General features: G+C 43.2%; 1 protein-coding gene across 4 annotated transcripts in view; it reads right to left on the bottom strand.

Moving 5' to 3' along the window:
- Positions 1-19791, bottom strand: part of LOC110500282 (GRAM domain-containing protein 4) — a 72850-nt gene that overhangs the window by 11355 nt on the left and 41704 nt on the right. For all 4 annotated transcript variants that reach the window (XM_021577574.2, XM_021577575.2, XM_021577576.2 and 1 more), the window contains 6 exons: positions 9897-10017; positions 9037-9110; positions 4433-4577; positions 3252-3277; positions 3042-3133; positions 2403-2494 (listed from right to left, as the gene is read on the bottom strand). In XM_021577574.2, coding sequence (XP_021433249.2) covers positions 2403-2494; positions 3042-3133; positions 3252-3277; positions 4433-4577; positions 9037-9110; positions 9897-10017 — 550 coding nt within the window. The remainder of the gene's footprint in view (positions 1-2402; positions 2495-3041; positions 3134-3251; positions 3278-4432; positions 4578-9036; positions 9111-9896; positions 10018-19791) is intronic.

Here is a 19791-nt window from a genome sequence, read left to right as displayed (position 1 = left end):
CAATGACGGCCTAGGAACGGTGGGTTAACTGCCTCGTTCAGGGGCAGAATGACAGATTTTTACCTTGTCAGCTCAGGGATTCAATCTTGCAACCTTACAGTTAAACTAGTCCAACGCTCTAACCACCTGATTACATTGCACTCCACGAGGAGACTGCCTGTTACGCGAATGCAGTAAGAAGCCAAGGTAAGTTGCAAGCTAGCATTAAACTTGTAATAAACAATCAATCATAATCACTAGTTAACTACACATGGTTGATGATATTACTAGTTAATCCAGCGTGTCCTGCGTTGCATATAATCGATGTGATGCGCATTTGCGAATAAGGACTGCCGTTGCTCCAACGTGTACCTAACCATAAACACCAATGCCTTTCTTAATATCAATACACAGAAGTATATATTTTTAAACCTGCATATTTAGTTAAAAGAAATCCAGGTTAGCAGGCAATATTAACCAGGTGAAATTGTGTCACTTCTCTTGCGTTCATTGCACGCAGAGTCAGGGTATATGCAACAGTTTTGCCCGCCTGGCTCGTTGCAAAATAATTTGCCAGAATTTTACGTAATTATGACATAACATAGAAGGTTGTGCAATGTAACAGGAATATTTAGACTTATGGATGCCACCTGTTAGATAAAACACGGAATGGTTTCGTGTTTCACTGAAAGAATAAACATTTTGTTTTCGAGATGATAGTTTCCGGATTCGACCATGTTAATGACCTAAGGCTCGTATTTCTCTGTGTGTTATGTTATAATTAAGTCAATGATTTGATAGAGCAGTCTGACTGAGCGATGGTAGGCACCAGCAGGCTCGTAAGCATTCGTTCAAACAGCACTTTTGTGCGTTTTGCCAGCAGCTCTTCATTGTGCTTCAAGCCTATCGACTCCCGAGATTAGGCTGGTGTAACCGATGTGAAATGGCTAGCTAGTTAGCGGGGTGCGCACTAATAGCGTTTCAAACGTCACTTGCTCTGAGACTTGGAGTAGTTGTTCCCCTTGCTCTGCATGGGTAACGCTGCTTCGAGGGTGGCTGTTGTCGATGTGTTCCTGGTTCGAGCCCAGGGAGGAGCGAGGAGAGGGACGGAAGCTATACTCTTACACTGGCAATACTAAAGTGCCTATAAGAACATCCAATAGTCAAAGGTATATGAACACAAATGGTATAGAGAGAAATAATTCCTATAATAACTACAACCTAAAACTTCTTACCTGGGAATATTAAAGACTCATGTTTAAAAGGAACCACCAGCTTTCATATGTTCTCATGTTCTGAGAAAGGAACTTAAACGTTAGCTTTCTTACAAGGCACATATTGCACTTTTACTTTCTTCTCCAACACTTTGTTTTTGCATTATTTAAACCAAACTGAACATGTTTCATAATTTATTTGAGGCTAAATTGATTTTATTGATGTATTATATTAAGTGTTCATTCAGTATTGTTGTAATTGTCATTATTACAAATACATTAAATCGGCTGATTATTCGGTATCAGCTTTTTTTGGTCCTCCAATAATCGGTATCGGCGTTGAAAAATCATAATCGGTCAACCTCTAATAGATAATAGAATGAAAATGAACGAAAGTTTAACAGCTCAAATGTTTTGTTCATAAATACTTTGCTACAATGACACACGATGTTTAACACACACACACACAGTAACGGATGTGAAACGGCTAGCTTAGTTAGCGGTGGTGCGCGCTAAATAGCGTTTCAAATCGGTGACGTCACTTGCTCCGAGACCTTGAAGTAGTGGATCCCCGCGGCTTTTGTGGAGCGATGGGTAACGATGTTTCGTGGGTGTCAGTTGTTGATGTGTGCAGAGGGTCCCTGGTTCGCGCCCGGGTATGGGCGAGGGGACGGTCTAAAGTTATACTGTTACACACACACACACACACACCACTCCCTTCTTTTAGCATGTGCACGTTGTAAGTACACCATCATGCTTTTTGGATACATGTCTTTTCAGACTCCACAATGATTCTTTAGTTGTGGACACTATCACCGCACTCCCTCTCTCGGTCCTCATCTTTGTAAGTCACCTTGATTTAGCACCTGTGTGTTTTATCAGTTTCTTTATGAAAATATTTAGGGAACACCATTTCAGTAGCTAAAGCAAGGGGCTATATCAGCACACAAGTAAACTACAAATGCATGCTAGGGTGGGCATGTTCGGAGCTCGTGAAGTGAACGTTGCTGGAGCAAAATTGGAGCGGGTGAGGAGGCCGACGCTCCAGCCTTTGGGAATTTCGCTCCACACTCCCGTCAAATTGGGCACGCTCCGCTACTCGCTCCAGCTCCGCTCATATACTCTGGTTCAGTGTAGCTGCATCACTCATTATCATCAATAAATGTAATATATATAAATGTGTGTGTGTGTGTGGTATGCTTGTCTTACTTAGCAATGAGGTAATTCAAGGAGAGCCTCAGGATGGCCAAGAAGAGGAACATGGGGATGGCCCAGCCATGCCACGCAGCATTCATGTAGATCTGAGCCCGGAGGAAACACAAACGACATTCATAATTTATATACAGTACTTAGCCTACATCCTATTTCTCACAATCAGATTTAATATATAAGTCTTCCAAATGACAAGCACTACTGAATAGAGTGGGAAATTTGGGATATTGAATGAGAGGAACTTGAAGAGACAAGCATTATAGCATGTGTCAAAGCCGTGAGATAATGTTTACAGTAGTAAAAAAAAAACTTTATTTAACTGGTCAAACTTATACAGGACAGCTCACTAAAGGGATAGTTCTCCCAAGTTATATATTAGTTTCCTTACCCAGTAAGCAGTCTATGGACACGGTATGACAGAAATCCATGCTTTGGTTTTGTTTGCCTGGCCATGTTTCCAAATGCTAACTTATTATTATTACATCCAAGGCAAGTCAATGGTACCGATATTAGCATTTTTCACACTTCATGTCCAAATCATCCTAAAGTTCCTCAAATGAATTGTGTAGCTCAGATGGATTTGGACATGACTCGCATATCCCTTTAAAAAAGACAGATAGGAGAAGTTGTACTCACTATGAAGGAAATAGCTGAGGTGTATACTGAGTGCCAGTTGGATAAGGCTGAGAGGTTCCTCATGAAGTTAGTTACCGGTCTGGCTCCTCGCTCTGAAAAAAAATTATAATAATCAGTCGTCGTCAACCCATTGTCACACTACAACAATATCTGACAACAGTAGCTCAATGGCAGAAAGTTCTGAGTGGGTATTAATCTATAAACACTCACTGAGTCGCCTCATGTTTTCTGTTAGCCTGGAGAGAGAGAGAGGGGGGACATACAATGGTAGATGAAACAACATGAACTTTAGCAAGCACTTCACACACAGACACCACACCGTGGGGGAACAGAATTCTCAAACATCTACTACAAAGAGCGAAATGTTTCCTGCTAGCGGAGGTGGCTACACCTCAACCCACTGATCATTCTGTTTATGAGTCACGCAGAGGCGAGGAGGAGGAGGAAAGAATGAAGAGCTCAATCTATTTCTCTGTCCTCTCCATTCTCCCCTCTCCACAAGGTCAGCTACAATACAGCACATCCTTTATTCCTAGAGCTTTCTACCTGCACTGACAACTTTAATCCAATCCGTGGGCGCTTCAAACTGTGTATGTATTTGTGTGTTTACAGTAGCTTCCTGCCTAAGGTCACAATCGGATGTGTGCTTAGCAGGAAAATGAGCCAAGTCCTAGACTGAACCCAGCCAGCTTAAAGTGGAGTAAAGAGGAGCATGACATATGAGTTGCATCTCATATGTCACCATTAGGAGTTTACCCCCTAATGGTAAAGGTTAGAATTTCGGGATAGTGAAGCTGATCCTAAATCAGTACGCCGAGGGCAATGTCTATAGCCTCAGTCAATGGCTGCAGGGAGTCGTAGTGTGGTCAAGCCACCACCAGAGGGCACAGACATTGTATTCACTCCCTGTGGCCAATATGCCTTACATGACCTCATATTAAACCCAGACAGGAAGGGCCTACCAGCCAATCAAATGTCTGAACAAACACTAATGTTTCTGTGAGTGTTACATGGTTTCACACCGTTTTAAAATAGCTTACTTCCTACTGAAAACCACCCTGGTCATGTTGCTCATGCAGTGATGTGCAACATATTCAGAATGTCCAGAGGTCTTCTGTCTGTATAGAATTCACATCACTACCATTAAGGTTAGGGTAGAAGACTACTACTGTTTCTGTGAGTGGTAGCGTACTGGCCATGAGGGGTGCAACAAATACACAACGTTCAGATAATGACTACTACAACACAGCCTCTCAATGTGACTGCTGTTTTCACCACCTAGTCCAGTACATAGAAATAAGATTACAAGAATAGACATTGCCATTCAAAACAAATATTCCATGATGGGTGGACCCATTCATTCAGCACATCGTAGGAACACAACAATGTACCTTTTAGCACTTAGCGGTTCCTCAGCCTCCACAGTGTTCTCCTCCGGGACGAAGCGGAAGTCTTCTATGTAGACCCCCACCCTGTCGTAGAGCCATCTCCACGCCCGCAAGTACAGGGTCTCCCCCTGTGGCGGCTTCTCTTTGTCTGGAGGGGCCGAGTTGAAGATCATGTTGTCATTAGGCTTCTTTTTTTGTGTGTGGGTGTTTTATGTTATTGTATACTTGGAAGAGGACTCATGTATGCTCTTTCGTCTTTTATCTTGTTACTGAATATAAATAAACATACATTCAAAAGACAGAAAGAGGGAGAGCGAGAACAAGAGAGAGACAGGAAGAGAGGTTACAGGCAGCACAGGTTTATAATTAGTACAATGAAGTTGCCTCCCTGTCGGTTTGGCATTTCTGTTCCTAGATCTGTGCCTAGGGGCAACTTCTATAACTACCTGGAGCTGTTTATTGAAATGAAGACAGGTACAGAAGGAGATACAGGTCTGTAGATCTCCCAGTTCAGAAGCTGCTTTAATTTAGAAGTTAAGACCCATTAACCTAAATTACACACTGAGCTCCTTGTGTCTCTCTTACAGAAACAAATTCATGTACGCACACATACACACACTCTACATTTGGTGAGGCTGCTCTAACACTGTGGGCCTGTCTGGCCTAGATTAAAAACTTAGCCCATTTCCTAAAATAAAAAACACCCTTGCCAGTGTCACCAGCACCTGAAGCTACAAGACGAACAACTGGTTCTGGAACCCTAAAATAATTTATTTTCAAGAGATACTTCTACAGCGCCTCTCCCCCAACCCACGCACACAAACAGTGTATTATTCCAGCCTGCTGACGGATAGGCTGCCTGGCACGCACACTAAAATATCTCTGCTAATGAGGATGTTCAGCACCCAGAAAGTGTTTTGCACTAAACACTGCTATTAAAGCTGCCTGTCCTTACTGCTGGGTTATAGTTTTAAAGTTAATGTGTGTGTGTGTGTGTGTGTGTGTGTGTGTGTGTGTGTGTGTGTGTGTGTGTGTGTGTGTGTGTGTGTGTGTGTGTGTGTGAGAATATGTGATCCGTTTCAGGAATCTATGCGTATGTCACAAGTCACAACTTAACATGAGAGCCATTCATTTTTCTTGTTGGCAGAAAAAAATGCCTTCTGGAACATGTGATCTTTCATGTGCCTTAAAGTTGTATGTTTAATCTGTAAATACCAATAAAATTGTTAAAATTACAAGCCTTGATTGGCTGAGATAATGAGTGGGCTAGACATGCAGAGAGAGGAGTTCAGATTGATCTGCCATATAGAACGCTGTCTATTTGGGCTGGTCAGTCTGTTGGTAATCCTGTCGAATACGGCTTTAAAGAAATATATGTATTGTGTAGTGGAGCTACATAAGTGTTGCTCTCCACTTTCTGGAGGATCGAGTTTTAAAATCGGTGGAATTAGAGTATGATAGAGAAAACACCTATTTCCAGATTACATCTTCAAACTTAGGGCAACAGTGGCATGGCATCCGTGACAGGGAGACGCCTCCATCATGCACGATAGTGTGACCTTACACGTTTACCTAGCTAGCTAGCTAGCTACATGTCTTAAGCTAAAGTGTAATGTTAGCTAGCTAACGTTAGCTGGCTGGCTCCCTAGCTGACGTTATTATTCATATCCCAGAGCTATTTGCTTTGCTAGTTAGAGCCTAATGTTAGCTAGCCAACATTGAACCTGGTTGGTTAGTGCCCAGCAGATTCATGCAGGGTAACATTAATACAGTGGTTCTTCCGTAAAAAATTTGAGCTTATGCTGCGGTCATTCGTGATAGATGGTGGCATATTGTGGTAAATTGCATCATTCTGGCAACAATGGCTGAGACTTAAATAACATGCCATAGAATTCTGCAGCACCCTGCAAGCTGTGCTGCAGTACACAGCAACTTTTAAAGGAAGAACCACTATGTTCATTGCTGTTTAACTAGCGTTAGCTGGCTGGGTCGTTCGTAGTGTGATCTTACACATTGTTGACCTAGCTAGGTTCATTGTTTACCTACCTAACTAGCTAGCTAAGTCGGAAGTTTACATACACTTAGGTTGGAGTCATTGAAATTCGTTTTTTCAACCACTCCACAAATTTCTTGTTAACAAACTATAGTTTTGGCAAGTCGGTTAGGATATCTACTTCGTGCATGACACAAGTAACCTTTTCCAACAATTGTTTACAGACAGATTATTTCACTTATAACTCACTGTATCACAATTCCAGTGGGTCAGAAGTTTACATACACTAAGTTGACTGTGCCTTTAAACAGCTTGGAAAATTCCATAAAACGATGTCATGACTTTAGAAGCATCTGATAGGCTAATTGACACCATTTGGGTCAATTGGAGGTGTACCTGTGGATGTATTTCAAGGCTTACCTTCAAACTCAAGGCCTCTTTGCTTGATGGGAAAATCATGGGAAAATAAAAATAAATCAGCCAAGACCTCAGAAAACAAATTGTAGACCTCCACAATTCTGGTACATCCTTGGGAGCAATTTCCAAATGCCTGAAGGTAGCACGTTCAACTGGACAAACAATAGTATGCAAGTATAAACACCATTTGACCACACAGCCGTCATACCGCTCAAGAAGGAGACGCGTTCTGTCTCCTAGAGATGAACGTACTATGGTGCGAAAAGTGTAAATCAATCCCAGAAGAACAGCAAAGGACCTTGTGAAAATGCTGGAGGAAATAGGTACAAAAGTATCTATATCCACAGTAAAACGAGTCCTATAACCTGAAAGGCCGCTCAGCAAGGAAGAAGCCACTGCTCCAAAACCACACTACAGTTTGCAACTGCACATGGGGACAAAGATCATATTTTTTTGGAGAAATGTCCTCTGGTCTGATGAAACAAAAATAGAACTGTATGGCCATAATGATCATTGTTATGTTTGGAGGAAAAAGGGGGAGGCTTGCAAGCCAAAGAACACCATCCCGACCGTGAAGCACAGGGGTGGCAGCATCATGTTGTGGGGGTGCTTTGCTGCAGGAGGGACTGGTGCACTTCACAAAATAGATGGCTTCATGAGGGAGGAAAATGATGTGGATATATTGAAGCAACATCTCAACACATCAGTCAAGAAGTTAAAGCTTGATTGCAAATGGGTCATGACCCCAAGCATACTTCCAAAGTTGTAGCAAAATGGCTTAAGGACAAAGTCAAGGTATTGGAGTGGCCATCACAAAGCCCTGACCTCAATCCTATAGAAAATGTGTGGGCAGAACTGAAGAAGCACGTGTGAGCAAGGAGGCCTACAAACCTGACTCCGTTACACCAGCTCTGTCAGGAGGAATGGGTCAAAATTCACCCAATTTATTGTGGGAGGCTACCCAAAACGTTTCACCCAAGTTAAACAATTTAAGTTAAACAATTTAAAGGCAATGCTACCAAATACTAATTGAGTGTAAAATATTCTGTAATATTATTCTGACATTTCACATTCTTAAAATAAAGTGGTGATCCTAACTGACCTAAAACAGGGATTTTTTACTAGGATTAAATGTCAGGAATTGTGAAAAACTGAGTTTAATTGTATTTGGCTAAGGCGTATGTAAACTTCCGACTTCAACTGTACATGTCTTATTAAGCTAAAGTGTACAACACCCATTGAACATGGCCGGTGTCAGTAAACAAATCATTGGACAGAGTGTCAATTGTACGCTCAGAAAGCAAAACGAGATGGGCGGGGACAAAGCTTAAGAGGGTGTGAACAATGCTGAATGGGCGTAGACAAAGAAGAGCTCTTCAAATCGATACGAAAACATTCATCGGACATTTTCTCAAAAGTGAGTTTACAAGTTTATTAACTTTCAACGCAGAATTACTTTCTCATTGTTCCTCAAAAATGCAGTGTATGACATACCGTTTTGTAGTGCTGAGTCTCTACTTTTATTCAATGTAAAAAACACCATTTCAAATTTTGCTACATAAGATCGAATCCTGGTGGTGAGTCACATATGTGAAATCCCCCATGGAGAAAATAGATACCCCACCATCCTAACCCCCCCCCCCCCCCCCCCCCACACACAGGGTTATTACAGTCTTCCAAGAATAGTCATCACTACACACTCCCAATGTAAAACACACACATCCACATATCCCAGTCCCTAAAGTGTCAGAGCAAACGTCGGTTCCTCCCCCTGTTCTGTCTCCTGTCCTTTTCCCTTCAGCTCTACAGTCCCACCAGACTCCCACTGGCTTCAACCTAACTCCTGAATGCCTTCCCACAGTCTCTCAGTCCCTAGCTGCCCTGTGGCCCTACAAACCCTTTTATTTCAGTGATCTATGAGAGTTACTGCAATTTCTAACAAAGGTTTCTTCTGACCCAAAGCTTGAAAGCTTAGCTCGTTAAAATACCGAAACTAGCATCTGATTTAAGTGACTTTTCTACATGATGATTCCCTTATCCTTTTCAGTCTTTGCAGATCTGAAGGACTGGGATAGGTGTGAGCAGTATCAATCCGGTCTCTTCAATTCCATAAACAGTAAAGGTAGGGGCAGTTTTTGGTGTATACTAATCAGCAGTCATAGGTGTTACGCCACAGTCCACTTTCTGCCTTGCTTACCTGTGTCTTTGCCATTGGCAGCAGGCGTTGGAGACGGGGGTTTACGGGCAGGCTGTGGCGGCGAGTCTTCCAAACTGATAGAAGTATAGAAAAAGAGGAGAGGAGAAAGAGTGAGTCTTTGCAACACTATGTAAACAAACATTCATGGGCTTTATGCACCCCAAGATTTTGGTTATTTGATGTGTAATGTGTCTTCATGCCCCCACTATGGCCTTGTGGACCTTACTGTACGGCCAAGGAGACATTCCACATGGTGTCCTTTTGGCAGGAGCTAAAATGCCACTGAAATCCATTCTGAGTAGACAGGGTGAACCCGAAGCTTTACTTAAAAGGAAAATTCCACCCCAAAAAAACAGCTATTTTGGTATTTGCAGCATTTCTGTATTTTGAAAGTTATACGTGTTAAACTTGATTGTTGACATGCAAAACATGTTTGGGACTAAATCAACAATGGACTAATGAAACAAATACCAAAAGATAGTTTTGGGACACAGAAGTGAACGTCCCAAGACTAACATAACTGCTGCGTCATGCTCTGTGCTCTGATATAGAAGCGCGTGATTTGATTATGACACATACAAACACTACAGTGAGCACACACACACACGGTCCTTGAGGACTTCCCTGCCATGTGCCAACCAAGCTGCAGCTATTTATACCCGCTGCAGCCCAGGGTGATCCACCCCACCAAAGGACCCCTCACTGGGATAGGCAGGATGGTAGGCAGGGAGTAGAGTGTTGCAGCACTGAAGGCAGCACAGACAGACAGAGTGAAGTGACTAACTAAGTTTTCTCTAAGCAAGCAACACTTTGAGAATGAGACGACACACATTGTTCCCCTCACTCTCTCCATCACACACCTGGATTTTAGCACCTCGTTCATCCTCAGTTCAAGGTCGAGCCTCTTCCCTCGCTCTCTCTCCAGCTCTTCCTTCATCTTCTCCACATTGGTTTCCTCTCGTAGCTTCCTCAACTCCTCTTCTGAAAAACACACATACACACACACGACTGGTATCATCGCAATTCAACGGCTCAAGCACGAGACGCATGTGGCAGGGTCTACAGTCAATCACGGATTACAAAAAGAAAACCAGCCCAGTCGTGGACATTGACGTCTTGCTCCCAGACAAATTAAACAACTTCTTTGCTCGCGTTGAGGACAATACAGTGCCACGGCCCGCTACCAAAGCCTGTGGGCTCTCCTTCTCCATGGCCAACGTGAGTAAAACATTTAAACGTGTTAACCTTCGCAAGGCTGCCGGCCCAGAAGGCATGCCTAGCCGTGTCCTCAGAGCATGTGCAGACCAGCTGGCTCGTGTGTTCACAGACAAAATCAACCAATCCCTATCCCAGTCTGTTGTCCCCACATGCTTCAAGATGGCCACCATTGTTCCTGTTCCCAAGAAAGCGAAGGTAACTGAACTAAATGACTATCGCCCCGTACCACTCACTTGTCATCATGAAGTGCTTTGAGAGACTATTCAAGGATCATATCACCTCCACCGCACCTGACACCCTAGACCCACTCAAATTTGCTTACCGCCCCAATAGGTCCACTAACGATTCAATCGCCATCACACTGCACTATCCCATCTGGACAAGAAGAATACCTATGTAAGAATGCTGTTCACTGACTACAGCTCAGTTTAACACCATAATACCCTCCAAACTCGTCCTTAAGCTCGAGACCCTGGGTCTGAGGGGCCACCCCCAGGTGGTGAAGGTAGGAAACAACATCTCCAACCTGCTGAACCGCAACACTGGGGCCCCACAGGGGTGCATTCTCAGCCCTCTCCTGTAATCCCTGTTCACCCATGACTGCATGGCCATGCACGCCTCCAACTCAATCATAAAGTTTTGCAGACGACAAAACAGTGGTAGGCCTGATTACCAACAATGACGAGACCACCTACAGGGAGGAGGTGAGGGCCCTCGGAGTGTGATTTCAGGAAAATAACCTCTCACTCAACATCAACAAAAAGGAGATGATCGTGGACTACAGGAAACAGCAGGGTGAGCACCCCCCAATCCACGGGACAGTAATGGAAAAGGTGTCAAGTTAAAGTTCCTCGGCGTACACATCACGGACAAACTGAAATGGTCCACCCACACCGTTACACAGATATCACCAACATAGAGAGACTGCTGCGAACCCAGACTCAAATCTCTGGCCACTTAAATAAATTAACTTAATAAAAGATATCACCAGTCACTTTAAATAACACCACTTAAATAATGTTTACATATCCTACATTACTCATCTCATATGTACATACTGTATTCTACACCATCTACTGCATCTTGCCTATAGGGCACGCCATCACTCATCCATACATTTATATGTACATATTCTATTCATCCCTTTACGTGTGTGTATAAGGTAGTCGTGAATTTTTTTGATTATTTGTTAGATATTACTGCATAGTCGGAACTAGAAGCACAAGCATTTCGCTCCACTCGCATTAACATCTGCTAACCATGTGACCAATAAAATTTGATGATTATCATCATCAGATTTCTTTAACCCCTTTGTTAATGCACATAGATTCCAGAAGACACATCAGTCTGTGTGTCTTTGTTCAAGATCTGGTAAAAAAAAAAAAAATGAAAACCCAAAACCTTTGAGATGTTCCAGATCACATTGTAACATCTTTACAAGGGGCCGTTTCAGAATAATAACTGTGTTATTCTGGTAGCTTCTGTGCTGTGATACAATTTCAACCCCTGCAGACTGCAGTACAGAATGATAATCACAGGATGAGATCGTGATCCTCTTACATTGTCCCACTTGGCTCCTTTCACTGCTCTGCCCTGTACAGAGCCACAAAGGTTACAGAGTGATCGAGGTGCTAAGAGGCTGGTCACTAGTCGATACACACCTGACAGACGAGAGGAGACACTGGTAATTGTTTCACTAAACGTCTCGTTTCTTTCTCGTTTCCTCACTTCTCTCGCTCATCCTCTTCTTTTCTTACTGACCACTTTCCCCTCCTTCCCCCTCTCCTCGCCTGGCTGACTCCAGTAGTGTCAGGTGTCATCGGGTGACTGGGCAGACCATGCCTCCTCTTAGCCACACACCGGAGCTCAACACAGTGTTCCTGCTCACCTTTTGTCCCTGCACACACAACCACAGAGTCTCATGAATACTGGAAGAGAGAGAGGGCAGCTCCTCTCACAACCTCACACAGACTGGAGGCACATGGTAAATGAACAGCTACACAAAACGACGCCGGATTCAAATCATAAGAGTTTATCAATTTCAATTATACAAAATTACACTGGACAGAGGAAGATGGGGGGGGGGGGGGGGGGGGGGAGAGTGTTATGGACAGACAAATCTAAGTTTGAGGTGTTCGGATCACAAAGAAGAACATTTTGTGAGACGCAGAAAAAATGCTGGAGGAGTGCGTGACGCCCTCTGTCAAGCATGGTGGATTTGTACAGGGTAAAAGGGATATTGAAGAAGGAAGGCTATCACTCCATTTTGCAACGCCCTGTGGACGGTGCTTAATTGGACCCAATTTCCTGACCCAAAGCACAGCTCCAAACTCTGCAATAACTATTTAGGGAAGAAGCAGTCAGCTGGTATTCTGTCTATAATGGTGGCCAGCACAATCACTGGATCTCAATACTATCGAGCTGTTGTGGGAGCAGCTTGACTGTATGGTACGTAAGAAGTGCCCATCAAGCCAATCCAACTTGTGGGAGGTGCTTCAGGAAGCATAGGGTGAATCTCTTCAGATTACCTCAACAAATTGACAACTAGAATGCCAAAGGTCTGCAAGGCTGTAATTGCTGCAAATGGATGATTCTTTGACAAAAGCAAAGTTCGAATGACACAATTCTTTCAATTAAAAATCATTATAACCTTGTCAATGTCTTGACTATATTTCCTATTCATTTTGCAACTCATTTCATGTATGTTTTCACGGAAAACAAGGACATTTCTAAGTGACCCCAAACTTTTGAACGGTAGTGTGTGTGCATATGTATATATATATATATATATATCTCAATTTGCAATATAAAAAATAAAAATAAATAAAAAAGGACTGGAGGAGAGGACGAGATGAGCAAGATCCAGTCCATCTGGGAATCAGAGTTGTCAGTTGAAAACAATAGAAGCCATACTCTTTGTTCGGGAGCAACAGAGCTAAGTGAGGGGATCCACAGCCCTTATACAAATGGTAAGGAATGGTAGGGTAAACACTGCCATACTGTAGATCAATGCTGAGGTGACTGTTGTCAAAATGAATATCAGTGATAAAAATAGGTGGCCAAACGCTGATCGGCATTCGCGGTGAGTCAAGTAACGCTCCCCATATTTTCAATGCAATTTTATTTTTCGGCAAAAAAAGGTGTAGAAACAGTGTTTACCCCTCACTACACCACTGTGTTGTCGTGCGTAGGCTCACCCCTCATGGTACTTATTGTCTATGGGAATGTCAATTACAGTAAAGAAACACAGCTCAACAGCCTGTGGAACTAACATCCATTATAAATGACTATTCCCCCCCCCCCCCCCGATATAGATATTGGTATTACTTTACTCCACAGCCTTTGATCAGTCTTTCTCTTAATAGTGCTGCGCCAAAAAAAACATGCCGATACTAACGTACCATCTTATTCTGAGTCGACTATGTACTGAAGCAACCTTCCATGGCAATCATGCTAGCCTGTACAGTGTGATTGGACACCGTCACCAGGATCACTCTCAGATCCCAAAACAGCACTGCGACACTAGGGGTCAAAAATCAAACAGAACAAAATCAGAGGATGAGAAGAAAAAAAAAAGAAGTAGTAAGTACACCAATCAGTAGATGTCCACCCGGTGAGTGCATGTTGAGAGAAGAGAAGGGGGGTGGGGGGGGTGGAGAAAGGTTGACAAAGAACAAAAGAGAGCAGCTACTCCCACCTGTAGGGCTACATGTATAATTCAGTTCTCTACCACCATCTCCTTAATTATCTACCATAGGAGATTTATACTACCGCAGTGTCACTCTTCTCTCTCTCCATCACTCTCATTTCTACCTGTTACCCCTCAAACATAATAACCTTTGTTTAGAGCAAAGATTTTGCTCCAAACAAACAATTGGAAACATGATTGTCATCTTACAAAAATATGTTTTTTAAAGGCACAATTTCGAAGATTTTACAGAGTTACAGTTCATGTAAGAAAAATAAATTGAAATGACTAGGAATACAGATACTACGGATCTGTTGGTCATAGATATCTTAAAAACAAAACGTAGAGGCATGGATCAGAAAACAAGAGAGCATCTGTTGTGACCACCATTTGCCTAACGCAGCGCGACAGCTCTCCTTCGCATAGAGTTGATCAGGCTGTTGATTGTAGCTTGTGGAATGTTGTCCCACTCCTCTTCAATGGCCATGCGAAGTTGCTGAACATTGGTGGGAACTGGAGCACGCTGTTGCACATGTCGACCCAGAGCATCCCAAACATGCTCAACGGGTGACATGTCTGGCCATGGAATAACTAGGAAATGTTCCGTTTCAGGAATTGTGTACAGATCCTTGTGACACGGGGCCGTGCATTATCATGCTGAAACATGAGGTGATGGCGGCGGATGAATGGCACAACAATGGGCCTCAGAATCTCATCACGACATTCAAATTGCGGGTTACGACATCTATTGCAGTCAGGTCAATTCCCTGGTGAGGATGACGAGCATGCAGATGAGCTTCCCTGAGACGATTGACAGTTTGTGCATAAATTCTTCGGTTGTGCAAAACCACAGTTTCATCAGCTGCCCGGGTGGCTGGTCTCAGACGACCCCACAGGTCCTGGGCTGGCATAGTTACACAAGGTCTGCGGTTGTAAGGCAGGTTGGACATACTGCCAAATTCTCTAAAACAGTATTGGACCCAGTTTATGGTAAAGAAATTAACATTACATTCTCTGACAACAGCTCCGATGGACATTCCTGCAGTCAGCATGCCAATTGCACGCTCCCTCAAAACTTAAGACATCTGTGGCATTGTGCTGTGTGACAAAAATGCACATTTTAGAGTGGCCTTTTAATGTCCCCAGCACATGCTGTTTAATCAGCTTCTTGATATGCCACACCGGTCAGGTGTATGGATTATCTTGGCAAAAAGGATAAATGCTCAATAACAGGGACGTAAACACATTAGTGCACCAAATTTGAGAGAAATAACCTTTTCGTGCATTTGGAACATTTCTGGGATCTTTCATTTCAGCTCATGAAACAAGGGACCAACACTTTACATGTCACGTTTATATTTTTGTTCAGTGTAAGTATGTGTGGATGGAGGGTAGGTCACGATAGGGTCGGCAGGTAGCGTACCGGTTAAGCATGTTGGGACATTAACAGAAAAGTTGCTGGATAGTAACCCAGAGCCGACGTTAAGGGACACCGGTCCGGTAAAAATTACTGCAACCAAATCATGTGATGTGGTCATCAACTGAAAGTTAGTTGCACCAGTGCCACCCGTGGAAAAAGTTAGTCTCGACTAGAGCCCTGTGTGGTATAAGTAGCTTAGTTGTGACCTCGTGCTAAGTGCCAGAGAATGCCTGTAACCCTATTAGACACCAGCTGACAGGACAGAGAGACAGGCTAGGTAATAAGAGAGAAGCATGCTAGGTAATGTAACAGAAAGGCCTCCGTCCCTCTCCCCATGCTTGTGTAATGGGTATTGAATGATTGGAGTAATCAGGCAGAGCCAGTTACACTGTCACTCTTCATCCCGTCATCGAGGTGGACCCGACACTGGGCCTGCCTGCCCTAAGCCCCCACCCACTCTACCCCCCTAAACATCTAAGGTTGCTCATCAACCGAGGATGCTTTTACATCCACTCTCCCCATTCCACCCCTTCCTTGTGGGCCGGAAACAAGTTAAAAAATAAAATGTAAAAATATGTTGGGCTTTATTGTCTATTTGTATAGGTTGGACTTTAAGATTCTTTACAGAGTCAAGTATATTTGGGGGGCTCGGGGGGTGCCCGAGTGGCGCAGCGGTCTAAGGCACTGCATCTCAGTGCAAGCGCCGTCACTGTAGTCCCTGGTTTGAATCCAAGCTGCATCACATCCGGACGTGATTGGGAGCACAATTGGCCCAGCATCTTCCAGGTTTGGCCGGGGTGGGCCGTCACACTAAATAAGAATTTGTTCTTAACTGACTTGCCAAGTTAAATAAAAAGGTTACATTTTGTTTTTTTTTATATCTATATATAAAAAAAATCACAACTGTCCAGGCCTCAATTGCTACTTGACTAGCATCATTCGCTCTCACTGTCAATAATTCTAAATGTTCTAACAGTGACTGGGGCGATTGCCATCTACAGTGGGGCAAAAAAGTATTTAGTCAGCCACCAATTGTGCAAGTTCTCCAACTTAAAAAGATGAGAGGCCTGGCGAATTTTCATCATAGGTACACTTCAACTATGACAGACAAAATGAGAAAAAAAATCCAGAAAATCACATTGTAGGATTTTTAATGAATTTATTTGCAAATTATGGTGGAAAATAAGTATTTGGTCACCTACAAACAAGCAAGATTTCTGGCTCTCACAGACCTGTAACTTCTTCTTTAAGAGGCTCCTCTGTCCTCCACTCGTTACCTGTATTAATGGCACCTGTTTGAACTTGTTATCAGTATAAAAGACACCTGTCAACAACCTCAAACAGTCACACTCCAAACTCCACTATGGCCAAGACCAAAGAGCTGTCAAAGGACATCAGAAACAAAATTGTAGACCTGCACCAGACTGGGAAGACTGAATCTGCAATAGGTAAGCAGCTTGGTTTGAAGAAATCAACTGTGGGAGCAATTGTCATAGTTGAAGTGTACCTATGATGAAAATTACAGGCCTCTCTCATCTTTTTAAGTGGGAGAACTTGCACAATTGGTGGCTGACTAAATATTTTTTTGCCCCACTAAGTGCCAAAAAAATTTGAGGCAGTGCTGCCTGCCAGTAGTAAGTCTGATTGATTGAGAGATTCATGGAGCTACTGAAGTGTAGTAACATAGTAGATGCAACGCATTGAATATTTATGTTCATGCACCTCAATGAATTTTGTAACTTTGTCCCAGAAGCATTTAACTGCAGGGCACTCCCACATTATATGAAGGAATGTGCCTACCTGATCTAGGGGGGGGGGGGAACAGTAAACAGTTGGGTCAAATTAAAATGTTTAAATTGATGGTTTGGATTACGGGATGTCAAGACTATAATTTTTCCATATTCTGTTCCAGTTAAAGTGTTGTTCAGATTCACTTAGATCTGTGGACCATACTTTAAAAAAATGGCTAGCTCAGAATATAAGCTTTCCAGAAGTTGTTTATATATTAGAGATCAATCCTTTCGGGAGGACCGAGAATTTATTTATAAATCCCATCATTGGATGGTTCTGTAGTTGGGTTTCCCCAAGGGATTCTATAGGCCAGCATAGCTGCCCTAAATTGTAAAAATAGGAGAGAGAGAGAGAGAGAAAAAAAAAAAGAGTTGCCCGTTAACGTACACTGAGAAACATTAACACCTGCTCTTTCCATGACAGACTGACCAGGTAAAACCTATGATCCCTTACTGAGCTCACTAGTTAAATCCACTTCAATCAGTGTAGATGAAGGGGAGGAGACCGATTAAAGTCTCAAGACAATTGAGACATGGATTGTGCATGTGTGCCATTCAGAGGGTGAATGGACAAGACAAAATATTTAACTGCCCTTGAACGGGGTATGGTAAGTGCCAGGCTCACCGGCTTGTCAAGAACTGCAACAATGCTTGGTTTTTCACACTCAACACAGTTGCCCGTGTGTATCAAAAAATGGTCCACCACCCAAAGGACATCCAGCCAACTTGACAACTGTAGGAAGCACTGGAGTCAACATGGGCCAGCATCCCTGTGGAACACTTTTGACACATTTTCCATGCACGAAGTGAGGCCTTTGAGGGCAAAAGGAGAGGAGGTACAATGCAATATTAGGAAAGTGTTCCTAATGTTTGGTATACTCCGTGTATATGGGTCTTTAAAATATTGGAATGTTTTCAAATCATTATGTCCATGATTTCGGCATGGGTACAGATTCCAACTGGAGGCTGCCCTCCAGTTCGCAAGGCATTATTGTGAAATATTGGAGCATAGCATGCCATTTTGATTCCCAGTTACATAATTTTTCAATTTTACGCCAAATAGAAATTGTGAGAGCAATAATTGGACCAAGGCGTAGTTTACATTGTTTAAGGGATATACAGTGGGGAGAACAAGTATTTGATAACCTGCAAAATCGGCAGTTTCCTACTTACAGAGCATGTAGAGGTCTGTAATTTTTATCATCCAGAAAATCACATTATATGATTTTTAAGTAATTAATTAGCATTTTATTGCATGACATAAGTATTTGATCACCTACCAACCAGTAAGAATTCCAGCTCTCAGACCTGTTAGTTTTTCTTTAAGAAGCACTCCTGTTCTCCACTCATCACCTGTATTAACTGCACCTGTTTAAACTCGTTATCTGTATAAAAGACACCTGTCCACACACTCAATCAAACAGACTCCAACCTCTCCACAATGGCCAAGACCAGAGAGCTGTGTAAGGACATCAGGGATAAAATTGTAGACCTGCACAAGGCTGGGATGGGCTACAGGACAATAGGCAAGCAGCTTGGTGAGAAGGCAACAACCTTTGGAGCAATTATTTGAAAATGGAAGAAGTTCAAGATGACGGTCAATCACCCTCGGTCTGGGGCTCCATGCAAGATCTCACCTCGTGGGGCATCAATGATCATGAGGGAGGTGAGGGATCAGCCCAGAACTACACGGCAGGACCTGGTCAATGACCTGAAGAGAGCTGGGACCACAGTCTCAAAGAAAACCATTAGTAACACACTACGCCGTCATGGATTAAAATCCTGCAGCGCACGCAAGGTCCCCCTACTCAAGCCAGCGCATATCCAGGCCCGTCTGAAGTTTGCCAATGACCATCTGGATGATCCAGAGGAGGAATGGGAGAAGGTCATGTGGTTTGATGAGACAAAAATAGAGCTTTTTGGTCTAAACTCCACTCGCCGTGTTTGGAGGAAGAAGGATGAGTACAACCCCAAGAACACCATCCCAACCGTGAAGCATGGAGGTGGAAACATAATTCTTTGGGGATGCTTTTCTGCAAAGGGGGACAGGACGACTGCACCGTATTGAGGGGAGGATGGATGGGGCCATGTATCGCGAGATCTTGGCCAACAACCTCCTTCCCTCAGTAAGAGCATTGAAGATGGGTCGTGGCTGGGTCTTCCAGCATGACAATGACCCGAAACACACAGCCATGGCAACTAAGGAGTGGCTCCATAAGAAGCATCTCAAGGTCCTGGAGTGGCCTAGCCAGTCTCCAGACCTGAACCCAATAGAAAATATTTGGAGGGAGCTGAAAGTCCGTATTGCCCAGCGACAGCCCCGAAACCTGAAGGATCTGGAGAAGGTCTGTATGGAGGAGTGGGCCAAAATCCCTGCTGCAGTGTGTGCAAACCTGGTCAAGAACTACAGGAAACATGATCTCTGTAATTGCAAACAAAGGTTTCTGTACCAAATATTAAGTTCTGCTTTATCAAATACTTATGTCATGCAATAAAATGCAAATTAATTACTCAAAAATCATGTGATTTTCTGGATTTTTGTTTTAGATTCTGTCTCTCACAGTTGAAGTGTACCTATGATAAAAAATTACAGACCTCTACATGTTTTGTAAGTAGGAAAACCTGCAAAATCGGCAGTG

This window comes from Oncorhynchus mykiss, chromosome 21, assembly GCF_013265735.2.
Source record: "Oncorhynchus mykiss isolate Arlee chromosome 21, USDA_OmykA_1.1, whole genome shotgun sequence".
NCBI classification, from domain to species: Eukaryota; Metazoa; Chordata; class Actinopteri; order Salmoniformes; family Salmonidae; genus Oncorhynchus; species Oncorhynchus mykiss.
Note: the sequence above shows the minus strand (reverse complement) of the source record. Positions and strands in the feature narration are given on the sequence as shown.